Raw genomic sequence first — 17,444 nt, forward strand, 5'->3', positions numbered from 1 at the left:
AACATTATAATATGATTAAATAATAACTCAATTTGTACCTTATACTAGTCGAGAAATCATAAAACAGAAGACTGCTAAGAAAAAGGCTAACTAAGACCTGGCATTTTTCATGGAACAAGCAACGCTTGTAGCGAGAAATCCAAATGTGTGATATGGTGAACTGTTTGTTTTAATCAGCGCAAAATCATTGAGGGCATGCATACAAGATACTGTTAAGTTTGCAAATCTTATAAGGAGTTATCTTCGGGTGTGCCTGCTGATTCTTCTGAATCCTCTTGAGGGAGTGTTGCGTTCAATAAGTCTATCGGGGCTCTGTTGATCTTCGTAATCACCCGTATCATCTGATCTCCATCTCGGTCCACTGTTCATATTTGTCTGCACAGGAAGCCTCTCATCTTTGTTGCTGAGGAACACAGAATGACAAGAGTCGATAAAGATTATATAATCATGTTTCGCACAGGCAATAATCAAAACATCTACTTGCATACATAAAATTAGCACTAATGTAAACCATCTTGTTACTTAAAAGCACCATTTAATTGAGAGAATTGACTTGGACATCATACAGTTGTTACGTGTTGTTAGTACCTTGTGGTGTACTAATCAATTTCGGTTTTGTACGAATCAAATCAACTCCCTCGACGGAGAAAATATTACTTTATCTGTACATAGGTTCCTAGCAAACTTTATGTATGCTATACTTAAGTATTCCTAGATCAATGCAGAATTCCCTAAATCATTATAACACCTGAAAGAAAAGAAAAGACAAAAAGCTCCCTGAAAAAGGAAAGCAAACTTTTACTGTAATAATTACTTGATTGACATCAATCAAGGAAACTGAAAAAAACAAAAACATAAAATGATGAGTATGAAGTGACATATTATGCTCCTTTATTTCAAATAACATTGCATATTCTTTTTTAAGAAAGGTCATGTATTTGCCCTTATTTAATCAATTCAGCTTTGTCGAAACAATGGACCTTCCTCGGTCCCCAAAAAATTGGATCACCTTCTTTTTAAAAAGACTAGCATTACCCTTTTTCAGTCATTTCAAGCCATAATGTTTGTCCATTATCAACAGTACAGATATAAGATGGTATTAATTTTGGTCAATTAAAATTACTTTAATAGTCAATTGGATTGTTAGAAAATGACAGATATTTGAACTATATGATAAATCACCAATTTAATGTATCAAAAGGAATAATATGTTTTTGAGAATGAATCAAAAAATAACAGAAACATTACCTCCAAGACATGTCCATAAAATCAGCTGAAGCCTCCTTTAAATCTCTACCAAGTCTGCTAGCTCGTGTAGATTTACCAGAAGCTTTCAAGGTCCCATCGAAACGGGATGACCCAAATAAGCCACCAATACTACTCGGTGAATCTTCAATATTAGATGCAAAATTTCCATAATATGGACTAGTACTCGAAAGCTGATCGATTGACTTATTCTGGTCATGTTGGAAATAATTGTTCTTCCTGATCCTTGAAGAACCTCTGTTTTCTTTTAACGGTGTACTAGATATATCATCAAAGTTGAAGTTTTTACTGATGGATTTGTACATGCCCATCCCTTTATCAGTATCATTAAGGGGATTCATTAGTGAAATTAAAGGAGTACCATATTCACTAATATTTGATTTTGGTGAACGGGCTTCATCACCCATTCGAAAAAGAAGAGAAGAGTTAACATGAGAAAGGCCTTGTGCTTCTGGAAAACTATGTTTTTCTGAAGTATTGTTGTAATTCTCTGAAGGGGCTGTTTCAGTAATTTGACCACTTTTCACCTTTTGTTGTTCAACTTCAGGGAGTAGTTGTATACTTTTGTCCTGTACAATCACAAGTCAAACAATCAAAAAGCTACAATCTATTTCGTTAAACATCGCAAAGTATCAGTAATGTAATTGTTGTTGGACTATATTACATTACTATATCAACCAAACTACAACTTAAAAAGTTACTAAAATGTCCGTTTTTGATGACACGACTGTAGGAAAACCTGTCAATAACATTTAATATGTTGCAAGACTACTAACTCATCATATTCCATGTATAATATGTATCACAACGAAAAGGTTATAGATACAGATACTTACAACGATTCCTGCTCTCCAACGTTGTGTAGAATTCATTCTTGTTACTGTACCTTCATCAACAGAATTCATGGAAACAAAGTCCTTCTCAATACTTTGGAGCTTCTGATCAACTTGATATGCTTCCACGTATCGATACCTCTGAAATAATTGAGATTAAAGTTTATTATTACTTTCTTATAACTGGGCGATAAGTGGGATTATGCAACACTTAATGAACAAGTACAGTAAGTATTTATAAACAAGTCTCTGGGCTCATAAATATGAAATTAAGGTTGCCACATCATTATCACTAGGTTATCACTAACTACTGCCTTACTGTAGTTCTATCACTAAGTTACTTGCAAGCATCCCCATTTATATGACTAAACTATTAAATTTTCATGATTTAAATTTATTTCAATTTTGATAATAATCAGAAATGCTTTTTAAGTTTTAGAGCTACAATGGTCAAAGTTCAATAGAACTTTGAAGAACACTAGAATGGTTAAAGTTATATACTTTTATGAAAGTCCACATAAAATGGTCAAATGGTCAAAAGTTTACAGGAAGCTAGATGAACAAAAATCTTATAAAGCAGGTAAGCCATCTTCAAATATAAAAGTTGGCAGCGCGGTTCTATTTAGCTCACTAATGCATTCTGGATGCTCTTAGAGATAGTACAATACTTGCAAATCGTTTCTTTTGGTAACAGAATAAAATCAGACGATCAATTTATTCAGGGTGGGGCTTAAGTTCCAACGAATATCATCAGATACGATTCCATAGAACGTGTTACCTAAGCCATAAGTATTTCCATCAGTGATGATTTCAGGCCATTACATACAGAAAGAGCACTTTAGTCAATTAAAACCCATATAGCCTACAAACTGTGTAAGTAGCAGCATTTACAAAAAAAAAAATAATAATAATAATAATAATAATTTACAAATCTATTTTTTTCCATGGGGACACAAATATATTTGTATAGAAATGCATTAGCATAGTTAGCACGTAATCTTTTTAATTATCAGTCATTGACATCAGGATGACAATAATGATAACTTAGGAAACAATTATTTTCAATGTAAATAAATTTTCTCTTTAATAAAGAAGTGTATATAGTTTATATTTTAGAGCTGGAGTATTAATCAGATTTAAAGAAAAAGTGTGAAGTAGATAGGTTACCTGTAAATAGAACACAACAAGAAGACTTCCTGTGTTTGAAAAAGGTTCTTCCAAAGCACAATCCAAAAGACACTTATGTAGATGTTTTTCCTCATCCGCATCCCACGGTAACCCAATAATTCGGTCGACCAAATTCCTCCGTATACAAAGAAGACAAATTTCTGTTACAAGAACCTCCAACCAATCATCATCATCATCATCATGCATTTCATGTCTTGCTTTCTTTTTCTTAGCTTTTGTGCAAACTGCTCGTTGATACATAAACGCTTCAATAAGAAGCCCACATTCAACTCTCACTCGAACAGCAGTTACAGCCTCATTAAGTGAGACCAGCTCAGTTCCATTATCACTCCCTGACCACCTTAAAACCATTAAAGCTGTGTAAGGATTTTCTCTTTCTAACAGAACTTGTGCCACCTTTGGATGTGTATTGGGACCCGAGATCTCTGGGAGAAGATAACAAGCTTCCTATGAAATGCCATTAATTAACTATTAGTGGATAAAACCATAAACAGATGAGGTCTCAAAAATAGTATATGAATACAGTCCTACAAAAAAACAAAAAGAAACGAATATCTAATAATATAAATCTTAAATATTAAACAAATGTATGATGAAGTAACTTATATTTCTCGTGAAAAACTAAAACAAGGGAAAGAATTACGAGAAAGGGAAGAAATACCTTCAGGGCCTCATCACTAGGGTCATCAAGAAGATAAAATGTAAATGATTCCAATATTGAATGTCTCGCTATATTGAATGTAGCAGAAAAGTCATCAACACAGAATCTCCACTTCTCGTCAGGAATTTTCCAAAGTCGATCGAACAGATAATATATCAGCTGCTTTAAGTCAAGAAAAACAAAATGTACGTCCCCACAGACCACGTTCAATACAGATACATAATCACTGTGTTATTATATATATCAGCACCATAATGCAAATATGCAACATTAGACATGACAACTTTTACTATTATAAAGTAATGTAGAATATTTACTTAGATGCGGTTTTAGAGAAGTTAAATATATAGCTTATAAGAAAACTGACCAAACTGGTTGAAGTAACACAAAGTGACACTTGCAGATTTTCTTGCAGATTTTCTTACAGAGTATTACCTAAATGATATTACTCAAAAATAAACTGAAGTATTATTGACACAAATTTTCTAATCGTATTGACACACCAACCATTTATTTTAATATAAAGTTGTGAGCTTAGACTCTATAAAAAAGAAAGAAAAAAAAGTGTTAACAATAATTTTTTCATGTCCGCCCAACCTGACCCACCACATTCAGAACAAGTCATCCTCCTACTGGGCTTGGACCATGTCTCCCGAACAATCTCAGCACATATGGCTATTATCTATTATCTTACTATAATTATAAAATTATTAAATACTCTAGACTCTAAAAAATTTAAATAAATAATTTATGATAAAATCTGGATACCAAAATATTACCCATTTTGATGTGTCATGCAACCTGCCCAGCCTAACCATTTTACTCACCTCTATGCATAGTAAATACAAAAGGATACAATTGCATGTTTTGCTACAACCAGATCTGAACTTCCACATAGAAAGAGAATGTCAATAGCAGACCGCAAGCTTTCAAAAGGATAGCTTCCGACCATCCCCTCTAGTCTGACTCGAGAAAATGATAATCCTCCATCTTTATGCAAAGATGCAATCTCCATATCATATTCCCTATCAGCTGCATACTCATTTTGTGAATCAAGATTCGATAAAGCATCATCAATGAACAACATCGCGTTATCTGCACTTGAGGTAGTTGAGGACGGCCACGCACGTTTGATTGCCATAGATTTTCTCTCACGGATATCAGAACGCCATGAGGAGATACTATCATGCCGATATAAACCTTCAAGAAATTGATGCCTTGTATACCAAATCATCATCTCTGTATGCTAAGAATCAGAATGCAAAAAAGGTAAGAAATCAATCTGTTATTGGAATGCAAATTCAAATAGAATCTTGATTACAACTGAACCTGCTTTGTCTTCAGTATGCTTTCCTGTAGGTGACATATATCATGAAGCTGTGCAGAAATGGAATCCTTAAAAAAAGATTCTAATTCCTCTAGGACAGTTGATATGGAGCTTAGCCTCACTGTAAACTTATGAAGCACACTTGACCTTTCTTTAATCTCCTCATTATTAAGAGTATCTTTAGAGAGTCAACGAAAAAGATCATGTTCCAAAAACACTAGAATATATATAAATATATCAAATCAAAATATAAGAGGATGGATACAGATAGGCTGAAGTTCAGCAACAATATTTTTAAATGTCCTCTTGCACCAGTCTTTAACAACCACTTCATCCAGCAACAAAGCAACAACTGGGTCACTAGAAACAGCACTTTCATCCATACAAACATCTGTTATATCTGCAGACAAATTGTTAAGCAAAAGGGAACTTTATAAATATTATCTATTTGCAAAATACAGAGTCTAGGGAACTTTATCATTATACGTTCTATTATGAACAATAATAAAGCAAAGTATGGATACAGTGGCAGATCAGGGATAACAAATTGTTCTCCAAGGCAACATCAAAAAACGAATATAGTCTTTCAACATCAGCTGTTAGTTGTTTCTCCCCATCTTTTTCTTGAAACCTGTCATCATATCTCTTAGATATGAGACCAGCCTCAATACACTCGTAAAATAAGCGAAGAGATATTCTATTCCCAGTTTTTGGAACAGGAATTCGGCATATCGGGCAAGCATCACAACGCTGACTACACTCTTCACATAAAGAAGCATGGCCGCACGAATTCAACACGCTTTGAACACATCGTCCACAACTTCTTAAGTCCCTTGTAGCCCTACAATGCTCAACTTTTGCTTCATTACACAATTCTATCAGATCTATAGATGCCAAGTGTTCTAGTGCTTCCTGAAATCAAATAGTATATGCATATTTAAACAGACATATTGCTCGTTTTAGCATATAAATAATGCGAATAAACAAATATATCAAATTACAATTATAAATGAATATATTAATTAGGGCATGATATTATAGCTCAAAACCCTAACTCACTGACAAATTTCACAAGAGGCAATACTCAGGTTATTAACTAATTACTAATGAAATCCTTTACGCGAATGCTATAAGTATGAATAATATAATGAATTCAATCGTTATATCAGGTGGAAATAGACTGTCGTGTATATACATATGTATCGTTGTGTGTATATATATATACCTGAACTTTGCGACAGCTGTAGTTAGGTTGAAGTGAGAGATTACTAGTGGTAGGTCTTGCTGCGGCGGCGTTACGGATATCGGAATCCAAATGTATGGTGGTTCCTTCGTCCATTTTTTAGTTTTGGAGCTCAGAGCAGCTCTGATTTTTGGGGTTTTGAAGAAAGAGGTTGATGCAGGGTTTTGATTTGGTTTGGGTAGAAAATTGCACTAAAACAAAAGTGCCAAACGACACTAAAAGCCCCTCTAAATTTGTTATTGATACATAATAAAAAACACACAAAACTCATATTATAGGTTGTTTTGGTAAAAGTGAATCACTAATTTATGCGTTTGGTTACATCTTAATTAAATGGTTCAACATTTAATGCGAAACCATTCAATATTCAGTGCATTTGATTATGATCTCTAAATAACATGTGGTACTGAATGATTTTTCATTCAGTGCTGAATCATTCGAAACTGAAATAGTATCTTAACTATTAAATACATAAATTTTATGTAATGCATATATATTCTTTAAATTAAATTATATCAAGAACACTTATTTAACATATACAGAGTATATAATTACTTTTATTCATGTAAAAGTTGATAAGTTAATTTTACATCATTCATATTATTCATTTCAAATGATTATTAAACATATTATTGTCATTCAATACTAACTTCATTCAAAACCTCTAAATCATTTAGATATGAATTATTTAACACTAAATTTAGATATGAATTATTTAACACTAAATCATTTAGTTTTATTAAACGAGGCCTAAGTGATTAATAATCTGAATAATTCAAAATATTTAAATGAAGTTAGTTATAAATGACAATAATCTGTTTGCTAATCATTTTGAATTAACAACGTATATAATGTAAAACTATCTTATTAACATTTTTCATTTACAGAAAAATAATATAGGTGTTTATTAAGTGTTATTGACGTTAATTATAAACTATATTACATGAAATTTATGTGCTTAATGTTCCATCATTATTTTCAATATTTTTATGATTGCTTCTATGAATTCCATTGATCAGCGCTTGTTTTCGACATTCATACGCGTTGATTTATGTTTGTTATAAGAAAGGTAAATATTTTTTTTTGGAAAAACAAGTGATATTATCTCTTTCTCTTTTAAACATTAAAAGAGGAGTATTATCTCTCCTACTTTCAAAAACAACCCCCTTAATGACCTTAGGATCACTACTAACTTTCAATCTAAATAATTCACATTAGCTGATCATGATGTAAAAAGTCTAAAATACCCATTGTTACTGTATACATAATCAAATTTAGGGTTTCACAAAATTCTCTTTCATTCACGATTTTTTATCATTAAAAAAAACTAGCTTTCTTCCCCAAATTGTTTATCATGCTAAAACCGATGTTATTGAAGATCAATCAATTGCCATATTACGCTACATAAATTAACTTCCAATCCCTATAATCGATCATCGATTGTTGAAGATTAAGGTATGAAAATTACATTATGCGTTTTTTCTCTATGATCGCTTGATATGTGATGAACTCCTCATATGGTTTTCTAATCGATTAAAGTTATATATATATATATAATACCTGAAATTACATGGATTGAAACTGGTTTCATATTTTGTTAGATTCAGTAGATCGAATTTTAGTGAGAATTTGTATAGTAAATACGTAAATTGATGTTATTCATTTAGAATTTAGGGTTATACTTGATTACGTTGTTTAAGGATTGTAATTGACAATAACAGATTTAATAGGTTTTCCAGTAACCATCTCAATGTAGTGCATCAGCGTTGTCAAAAGGTAATATTGCTTTATTCGAATTGCAGAAATCATTCGTACTATTTGTTAACCCATGTTAGTTGTATAACATTAATTTTAAATACGTGTTCTATTGCGGGAACCAATAAGGTTATGATTCATGATGAGTAACTAACTCTGCATATTTTCATTTTTATCATGTTTAGGTGCAGCTGACTTAATATATATATTTTTTAATTTGTTTAGAAGAATGCGATTTCGTTCTAATTCAAGGTGTTGAAATATATATTATATTATTGACTGACAATATTTTTGCAGAATTTGCACATAATGAAATTCTATCGCCACCATATTACATGAAACCGGCTGCTTCGGATAATCACAAGGGTGTTGCATATTGATATAGTGGCATTGGAATTTCATAGAAGTGCAATTAATATAGATAAATCATGTTAATCTATCTACCCATCTGTTCATTATAAATTGAATCATTATCGACATGATTGCACTTTTTGAGTTCTATAAATATTTCGACTTTCATACAATTTATATTCATATTCATATTTTTTATTCAATTACCATATAGTATCCTTTATATTAGCTAGATTAATCCTTATATGTTTTCTTTTACAGTTTCATCTAATCGTTTATACCTAATGTAAAAAGTCAACTACTCCTCCCCTTTAGAGATGGCACCGGTGAGTAGTAGGCGCATATCCACTAGATCCATCACCCGTAACCGTGAGTTGCTTCCTTTTAGTTAATTTTATTAGGTGTACTCATATTAGTTGTTAATGATAAATGCTGCAAGTTTTATCAGATTGGTGAGTGTTTCTTATTTTTATAGGTTGTCGCCCTCACAGCTCTTCGACAATATTCACGTGGCAATGTTTTGACTGGATGGTTCTATACAGGTCCACACCCATATTTCCCGACGTTACAATTCTAGAGAACTCTGTTTTGGAAATTGTGTTTGCCTTTAGGATTGAAATCAATCAGGGTTTAGTATAATGTTTGCCTAAGGTCTGAAGTTGCTTTGCTGTCAATTACATAATATGTGGCAAAATGGACTGCGCATACATGTTTATAATGGGTCATATTTGTATTCATGTTTAATTTTATTTTGTATATAGTCTTAAATATATTTGTTGTGGGTTTGTATTTCAATTCATACATGGAGCATTATTAAGTGCAATCAATGTGGGTTGGAATTCGATCTGGTTGGATCGCCCCTCAAAGACATTTCAACCGCTTGTTTGAAATAAGTTGGTAAATCATATGCTAGAATTTAGTACAAGAGGCTCTGGACTTCAATCTACCACTTATGAGCAAAGGTTGGTCTGTGACCATAGTTCGAAAGGTATTTATAATTGCATTTTTATTATCTCTGCCAAGCCATATTGACACTCCTGCTATGGTTGGTTTCTACATGGGATGTACTCAGGTTTGTGATTATATTTAAATACACGATTCTCATTTATATTTATATTCTACATCAAAACGTTGTGATGATGTACTTTCTTGAAACGTAATTTGCTATAGATGGCAAGGCGGGTGGGTTGGGTAACGGGTTGAAGGTTCAGTTTAATATGTTTAAATTTGGTGTGGGTCAAAATGGGTGAATTCTTTGATCAGAAACACTTCTCTTACAAAACTTATTTTTTGTATAAATCATTAGTGTGTTAAATATGATCACAAAAATTACTTTCAACAAAAATTTTGAGTGCTAAGAGATCGCCTCTTTCTAATATAGTTAGTGCTTAAACCTACAATCGTACATATGCATATATGCTTTCGTTATATACTAAACGACTCAATACTTCAATAGTTTAATTTGTCCACATATTGATGTTAATTTGGGACTACACGAATATTGCACGAACACGTACCCAAGAAATGAACCTGAGAAACCAATTAAACCGAGGGGTCGCCCACACCATCGTAACCATTGATTTGAGCTTGGCGGACACTGTGCAAGTTTTTTTATTGTATGCTTATATATGAATATTGGTAGCTTCAATTTGTTTCACTTAAATTTTGTAACTCATGTTGTATAAAGTGGGTAAGTTTGAGCCATGACCTATTAGGATAAAGTGGGTAAGTTTGACTCATGACCTATGTGGTTATATGGGAGTCTTATGACTCAAACCCAGTTCCTTCCAGGTTTACATCAGTTAGGTCATAGGTGATCAAAAGTCCAAGCCCTTACCTTTGCCTATACCGAAGATATTAGTTCAAAGGCCAAAAAGAAGAGCAAAAACAGGTCTTTAACTTATGACAGTTGATTAGTCACTTTAGGAGTCAATGTGGGACAGGTTTGGAATCCTACTTAAAGAATTGGGGATTTCCATGCTTCTTTATATACTACTTCTTTACCAGGTACCGAGTGCAAGCTATTGTTTTCGACTATTATTGAAATATTTTAGTAAAACTTTAGTAATAAAACTTTTATTCGTAGATGATAATTTCAACTCTGACGGATATGGTTTTCTTTGAGGACAACAGAACAATCAACCCCAACTTTTTTTGGGTACGTGGGTGTACCAATTGTAAATGTGAGTTACATTTTCTTTGTATATCTTCAATATACGTGGTCTAAATCTATAAAATCATTGGATAGTTATTGTTTATTTGTTTATTTTTATATTTTATTTGTGATACGTATTGTTGTATGACGGGTTGGAGATATATGGATTGGAGTCTATGTATTAAGATTAGCAATGTTGAATATGTTAAAACGGGTGGATTGGAAGACTTGAGGACCCAAGGACTTGGAGATTTGAAGAGTTGGACATTTGAGACATCAAGGTTAACGTATTAGAAAATTATATGTGCAATTGAAATGTTTTGTTGTTGTTTAGAATAACTCATAAATATGGTCGTACCATAGACATTCAAATCTGAACTATGCACACGGACCATGTTTTTTTTTCTTTTTTATTCGTATTCTGATTTATAACATTATTTGAACATACTTATGAAATGATTTTCAAATGAATTTATAACATCAACCTGTTATTTTTACATCGATGATGCAATATGCATTTTAAGATCCCGCGAATTCGCGGGTATTAAGCTAGTTAAGATGAATATAAGAAAGGTAAATATATTCTTATGACTCTTTATTTTGGCTAAACCTTCAACTCGTTTCAATTTATTATTTTGAGGTGTTGAATTGGTGCCTATAATTTATCCTCTTTGCTCTTTTTCGAGCTAAGACATTAACGCATATATTCTTTTTTTGAAAAGCCAAAGAAACTTTTATTAAAAATTAGAAAAGAGTACAGTGAGCCTAGCCTAACAAGATCACGAGCTTACAAATGATACAATACAAATACGAAGGGAAAATACTAAAAACTATGCACAAATTATGTATTAAGGAGAGGAAGAGGTAGGAAAAAGCTCTTGCTCTCAAGGATCGCCATGGCTAGAACAACTTGAGAGATCAAGCCGAAAGTGAAACGCCCTACAGTGTCGTTTAAACGACTACAAAGCAGACACGTCCACTCCCACTTAGTTCTTAGACATAGGAGCCTCGAGAGATCGAGCCAAAAACCTACGAGTTAACCAATTCCTTCTTTGACTTGAACATTGCGGATGGAATGCAAAGGGTCGGTTATCTATAGTAGCCACTCCAAACGAACTTTCTTACTTCTACAATTGATCCATTCAAAACATCTTGATTGAATATCGGAGACAATTTTAGGGGGATTTAAAGTTGTATTGCCGAAGACATGGTCGTTTCGGTTTTTCCATATGAGATAACTTAAAACCCAAACAACCGCTTGCCAAATGGAAGAGTCTGTCGATGAGGAGCGACTTGGGGACGAAGCTTTTGATAATTCAGGGATGGAAACGAATTGTATCATGTCAAAGTTCCACCATTTACGGATCAATTCCCAAACTTCCGAGGCAACTTTACACTTTAGAAGAATATGTTGGAGGGATTCGATGTCCTCGTCACATACCGGACATCTCGTTGAATGGAGGTCTATGTGTAACGACCCTGGATTTTCCAACTTTTATTATTAATATTTATTATTAATACTTGTGTTTTAATAAATGTGTTTTTATACATTTACTTGTTACCGTATTTGACTTTACATGTCCCGACTTGTCTTTGTGACACACGTACTTTACACGAATAATATTTTGAATATTATTTACATTCATGATTAATTATTATTAATCATTTTAATTAACTAGTGTAAGTAGTTAATTACTTGGGCTTTATTTAATTAATTGTTACATACTTGGACTTGGGCCTTTATTAATGGACATGGACTTGGAAGCTCACCCTACTTTCTTAATGGACTAATTAGCCCATTATTATGCAAGTATTTCATTAAGACAAAACAAGATTAATTAGTGATATGAGGAGACTTGTTACTAGTATACTTACACCTCTTTCCCATGCCATTTAACTTTAATACCATTTTGAGCTCACACCATCTCCCAACATTTGAAAGATTGCTTTTGACCTTTCCCCTTTGGTGCTTGAAAACCGTCGGCCAACTAGGAGGTGGGAGGAGTTCCATTTTTCAAATTTTGTTACTTATTCACAAGTGTTTTACTTCACTTTTCACACACACATATTTCTCTACTTTCTTACTCCAAGTTTTCTCTCAAATTGTGAGTTCTTTCAAGACTTTTTCTTCTTCTTTTTCTTATTCTAAAACCGCCACAATCATCATCATTTACTTGTTCTTTGTTTGTTGTTTACTTACTTGTTGTTTGTTGTTGTTAAAGATCAAGTTATCTAGCTTGTATCTTCATGTAATCTTGGTTACTTCCATCTTTTGTTGATGAAGAACCAAGAACAAGAATCTAAACTTGTTAGTTTATGGTTCTACACTTAAATGTTATAAGATTTAAAGTTCATATACTTTATAATCATACTTGTGTTCATGTTTTGTAGACTTAAATTCTTAAGATCCAAGCTTGACTTGAATCTTCTTAAGTATGAAACAAAAATGAACATAATACTTGTAACTTTAGTTTATTTCTTTCTTTTGTAAGTACTTTAAAGTTGTGATGTTGTTAATTTGGTCAAGTATTACTAGTTAAACTTGATCTCATATTTCTTGAAACTAAAGTTAACTTTATAAGTTCAAGAACATGGAAGTATAACTTTCTAGTTATAACTTCACACACTTATGTTGGTTCTAAGTTTTTATAGCTTATGGTCTTCTAATTTTATTGTAAATAAGAGCTTATAAGCTTATATACATTTTACAAGTTGAAAATCTAAGTTTCATAACTTATGGTTTCATTAAAGTGAAGATCCAAGTTCTATAACTTAGGATCTAACTTAAGAACACTAGATCTAGACTATCTAGTCTAGGATCTTTAAGATCTAACTAAGATCTAAGTTTTACAACTTAAGATCTTGTTTATTTAGTTTACTTTCAAGTTTGTAGCATAATATTACTATTAGAACTCATGTATGTGTCGGATCTAAGATCTTGATGTAACTTTGGTTCATCAAACTACTTACAACCCTTAATTGAGTTGTGCTACATATCTTAGACTTACACTAGTGTTATGATGGTCAAAACTTGGTTAAGATGATGCAAACACATCAACGAGTTGTACACTTGAAGCTATACGCATCAAGGATGGGAACCGTGATGAGCATCAAGCACCAAGAACCCACCGGAGCACCTTACCTACTGTTTTCCGGGTCTGATCAGTAACCTGGGCTACTGGAAAAGTTTATTTCCAGCTAATTTGGTTCGAGTAGATGATTTTCCGTTTAGACCTCGTCTTAATCCGAGTTATGGTTTAGGATTTATGGCCCTCCGAAAGTCACTACACCCTTTTAACGTTGTGCTGAAATTTTTGACCTACTCGCACTTAAACTATCGTCACAGTCAAACGAATACGAGTTTGATTCTGGAAATTGGTCAGCCTCTAGGGGACTTATATACGGAGCCATGGCCACTGGTATCACCTCATTTCAGTTTGTATAGAGGTCGTGGCAACTGAACGAAGTCAGCCTTTATTTCAAACTCTATTTTTGAATGAAACTTACTTTACACTTTTTGATTAATGATGAATGATGATGATACTTAAGACCTAATTTACATACTTTTAAACCTTTGTGAACAATTTAAGGACTTAGTAACTTTTGACTTAGGTTTAGGACCTTCCGGACCAACCACTTGCTTACTATTCCCGCGTATCGACTTTTACTACTTTCCACTGTGAGTTATAGCATCCCTTTTTACTTTAACTATTTTGGGACTGAGAATACATGCGCATTTTACGTTTTACATACTAGGCACGAGTACTTAAACTTATTATATGTGTGGGTTATACAACGGCATAAACTTTCCCCTTAGCTCGGTAACGTTTAGTCATTGGTCTTTGAACCGGTGAACGCGAATCTTAGATATGGATCCATAGGGTTTGACATCCCCACTCGGGCTAGTAGCGCTAGCATTTAACGGGTGTTTAATACTTCGTAAACTTACGCACTCGCCAAGTGTACTTTTAGGGGGTGTTATTTACGTTAAGTTAGTTACCAAGTGTAATGTCCCGTTCATATTGATTATAAACGTTCCATATTAATTGATTTCGTTACGAGGTTTTGACCTCTATATGAGACGTTTTTCAAAGACTGCATTCATTTTTAAAACAACCATAACCTTTATTTTATCAATAAAGGTTTTAAAAGCATTACGTAGATTATCAAATAATGATAATCTAAAATATAGTGTTTACACATGACCATTACATAATGGTTTACAATAGAAATATATTACATCGACATATGTTTCTTGAATGCAGTTTTTACACAATATCATACAAACATGGACTCCAAATCTTGTCCTTATTTTAGTATGCAACAGCGGAAGCTCTTAGTATTCACCTGAGAATAAACATGCCTTAAACGTCAACAAAAATGTTAGTGAGTTATAGGTTTAACCTATATATATCAAATCGTAACAATAGACCACAAGATTTCATATTTCAATACACATCCCATACATAGAGATAAAAATCATTCATATGGTGAACACCTGGTAACCGGCATTAACAAGATGCATATATAAGAATATTCCCATCATTCCAGGACACCCTTCGGATATGATATAAATTTTGAAGTACTAAAGCATCCGGTACTTTGGATGGGGTTTGTTAGGCCCAATAGATCTATCTTTAGGATTCGCGTCAATTAGGGTGTCTGTTCCCTAATTCTTAGATTACCAGACTTAATAAAAAGGGACATATTCGATTTTGATCATTCAACCATAGAATGTAGTTTCACGTACTTGTGTCTATTTTGTAAATCATTTATAAAATCTGCATGTATTCTCATCCCAAAAATATTAGATTTTAAAAGTGGGACTATAACTCACTTTCACAGATATTTCCTTCATCGGAAATAAGACTTGGCCACGGATCGATTCACGAACCTATACAAATATGTACATATATATCAAAGTATGATCAAAATATAATTACAACCATTTTTATTATGTTTTAAAGATTTGAGTGTATTAAGTCAGATGTCCTCGTTAGTAAACTACAACTAGTTGTCCACAGTTAGATGTACATAAATAAATCGATATATATATTATCTTGAATCAATCCACGACCCAGTGTATACACGTCTCAGGCTAGATCACAACTCAAAGTATATATATTTTTGGAATCAACCTCAACCCTGTATAGCTAACTCCAACATTACTGTATATAGAGTGTCTATGGTTGTTCCAAATAATATATATACATGGGTCGATATGATATGTCAAAATATTTGCATACGTGTCAATGGTATCCCAAGATTACATAATATATTAGAATACATGTATAATACAATATAAGTTAGCTAGGATATGATTTGTATAGATTTGTTAAACATTTCCCGTAGCTAAAAAGATCAAAAATATCCAATCTTGTTTTACCCATAACTTCTTCATTTTAAATCCGTTTTGAGTGAATCAAATTGCTATGGTTTCATATTGAACTCTAATTTAAGAATCCAAATAGAAAAAGTATAGGTTTATAGTCAGAAATTTAAGTTACATGTCAATTACTAAAGAGGTAGTCATTTCTGTCGAAAGAACGACATCTTGATGACCATTTTGAAAAACATACTTTCACTTTGAGTTTAACCAAGATTTTTGGATATAGTTTCATGTTCATATGAAAAATCATTTTTCCAGAAGAACAACTTTTAAATCAAAGTTTATCATAGTTTTTAATTATCCAAACCAAAACAGCCTCCGGTTTCACTACGACGGCGTATATCCGATTTTATGGTGTTCATCATGTTTCCAGGTTTTAAATCATTAAGTTAGCATATCATATAGATATAGAACATGTGTTTAGTTGATTTTAAAAGTCAAGTTAGAAGGATTAACTTTTGTTTGCGAACAAGTTTAGAATTAACTAAACTATGTTCTAGTGATTACAAGTTTAAACCTTCGAATAAGATAGCTTTATATGTATGAATCGAATGATGTTATGAACATCATTACTACCTCAAGTTTTCTGGATAAAACTACTGGAAATGAGAAAAATGGATCTAGCTTCAAAGGATCCTTGGATGGCTTGAAAGTTCTTGAAGCAGAATCATGACACGAAAACAGTTCAAGTAAGATTTTCACTCTAAATAAGATTGTTATAGTTGTAGAAATTGAATCAAAGTTTGAATATGAATATTACCTTGAATTAGAAAGATAACCTACTGTAAATAACAAAGGTTCCTTGATCTTAGATGATTACTTGGAATGGATTAGAAAGCTTGGAAGTAGACTTGCAAACTTGGAAGTATTCTTGATTTTTATGAAACTATACTTATGGAATTTATGAAGAACACTTAGAACTTGAAGATGGAACTTAAGAGAGATCAATTAGATGAAGAAAATTGAAGAATGAAAGTGTTTGTAGGTATTTTTGGTTGTTGGTATATGGATTAGATATAAAGGATATGTAATTTTTGTTTTCATGTAAATAAGTCATGAATGATTACTAATATTTTTGTAATTTTATGAGATATTTCATGCTAGTTTCCAAATGATGGTTCTCACATATATTAGGTGACTCAAATGGGCTGCTAAGAGCTAATCATTGAAGTGTATATACCAATAGTACATACATCTAAAAGCTGTGTATTGTACGAGTACGAATACGGGTGCATACGAGTAGAATTGTTGATGAAACTGAATGAGGATGTAATTG

The 17,444-nt window shown here is 32.6% G+C and overlaps 1 protein-coding gene and 1 long non-coding RNA gene across 6 annotated transcripts; one reads left to right on the forward strand and one right to left on the reverse strand.

Annotated features, from left to right (window-relative positions):
• On the reverse strand, window positions 1-6,668 carry LOC139839701 (E3 ubiquitin-protein ligase HOS1-like). Its single transcript, XM_071829840.1, has 10 exons — window positions 6,501-6,668; window positions 5,800-6,187; window positions 5,541-5,675; window positions 5,278-5,453; window positions 4,805-5,194; window positions 3,949-4,107; window positions 3,267-3,734; window positions 2,103-2,240; window positions 1,249-1,835; window positions 1-403 (listed from the first exon to the last, which is right to left on the reverse strand). Exons 1-10 carry the CDS (start codon window positions 6,612-6,614, stop codon window positions 238-240), a joined length of 2,721 nt encoding a protein of 906 aa, XP_071685941.1. The 5' UTR covers window positions 6,615-6,668; the 3' UTR covers window positions 1-237.
• A 1,141-nt stretch (window positions 6,669-7,809) lies between these two features.
• Window positions 7,810-11,189, forward strand: LOC139839767 (uncharacterized). 5 transcript variants are annotated; one of them, XR_011757074.1, is made up of 4 exons: window positions 7,810-7,973; window positions 8,240-8,294; window positions 8,571-8,993; window positions 9,100-11,188. It is a non-coding gene; the product is annotated as an uncharacterized lncRNA (long non-coding RNA). The 5 variants fall into 5 exon arrangements; XR_011757076.1 differs by having other exon boundaries at window positions 8,886-8,993; XR_011757073.1 differs by having other exon boundaries at window positions 8,249-8,294.
• Window positions 11,190-17,444: the final 6,255 nt, after the last annotated feature.

This window comes from Rutidosis leptorrhynchoides, chromosome 4 (genome assembly GCF_046630445.1).
Source record: "Rutidosis leptorrhynchoides isolate AG116_Rl617_1_P2 chromosome 4, CSIRO_AGI_Rlap_v1, whole genome shotgun sequence".
NCBI classification, from domain to species: Eukaryota; Viridiplantae; Streptophyta; class Magnoliopsida; order Asterales; family Asteraceae; genus Rutidosis; species Rutidosis leptorrhynchoides.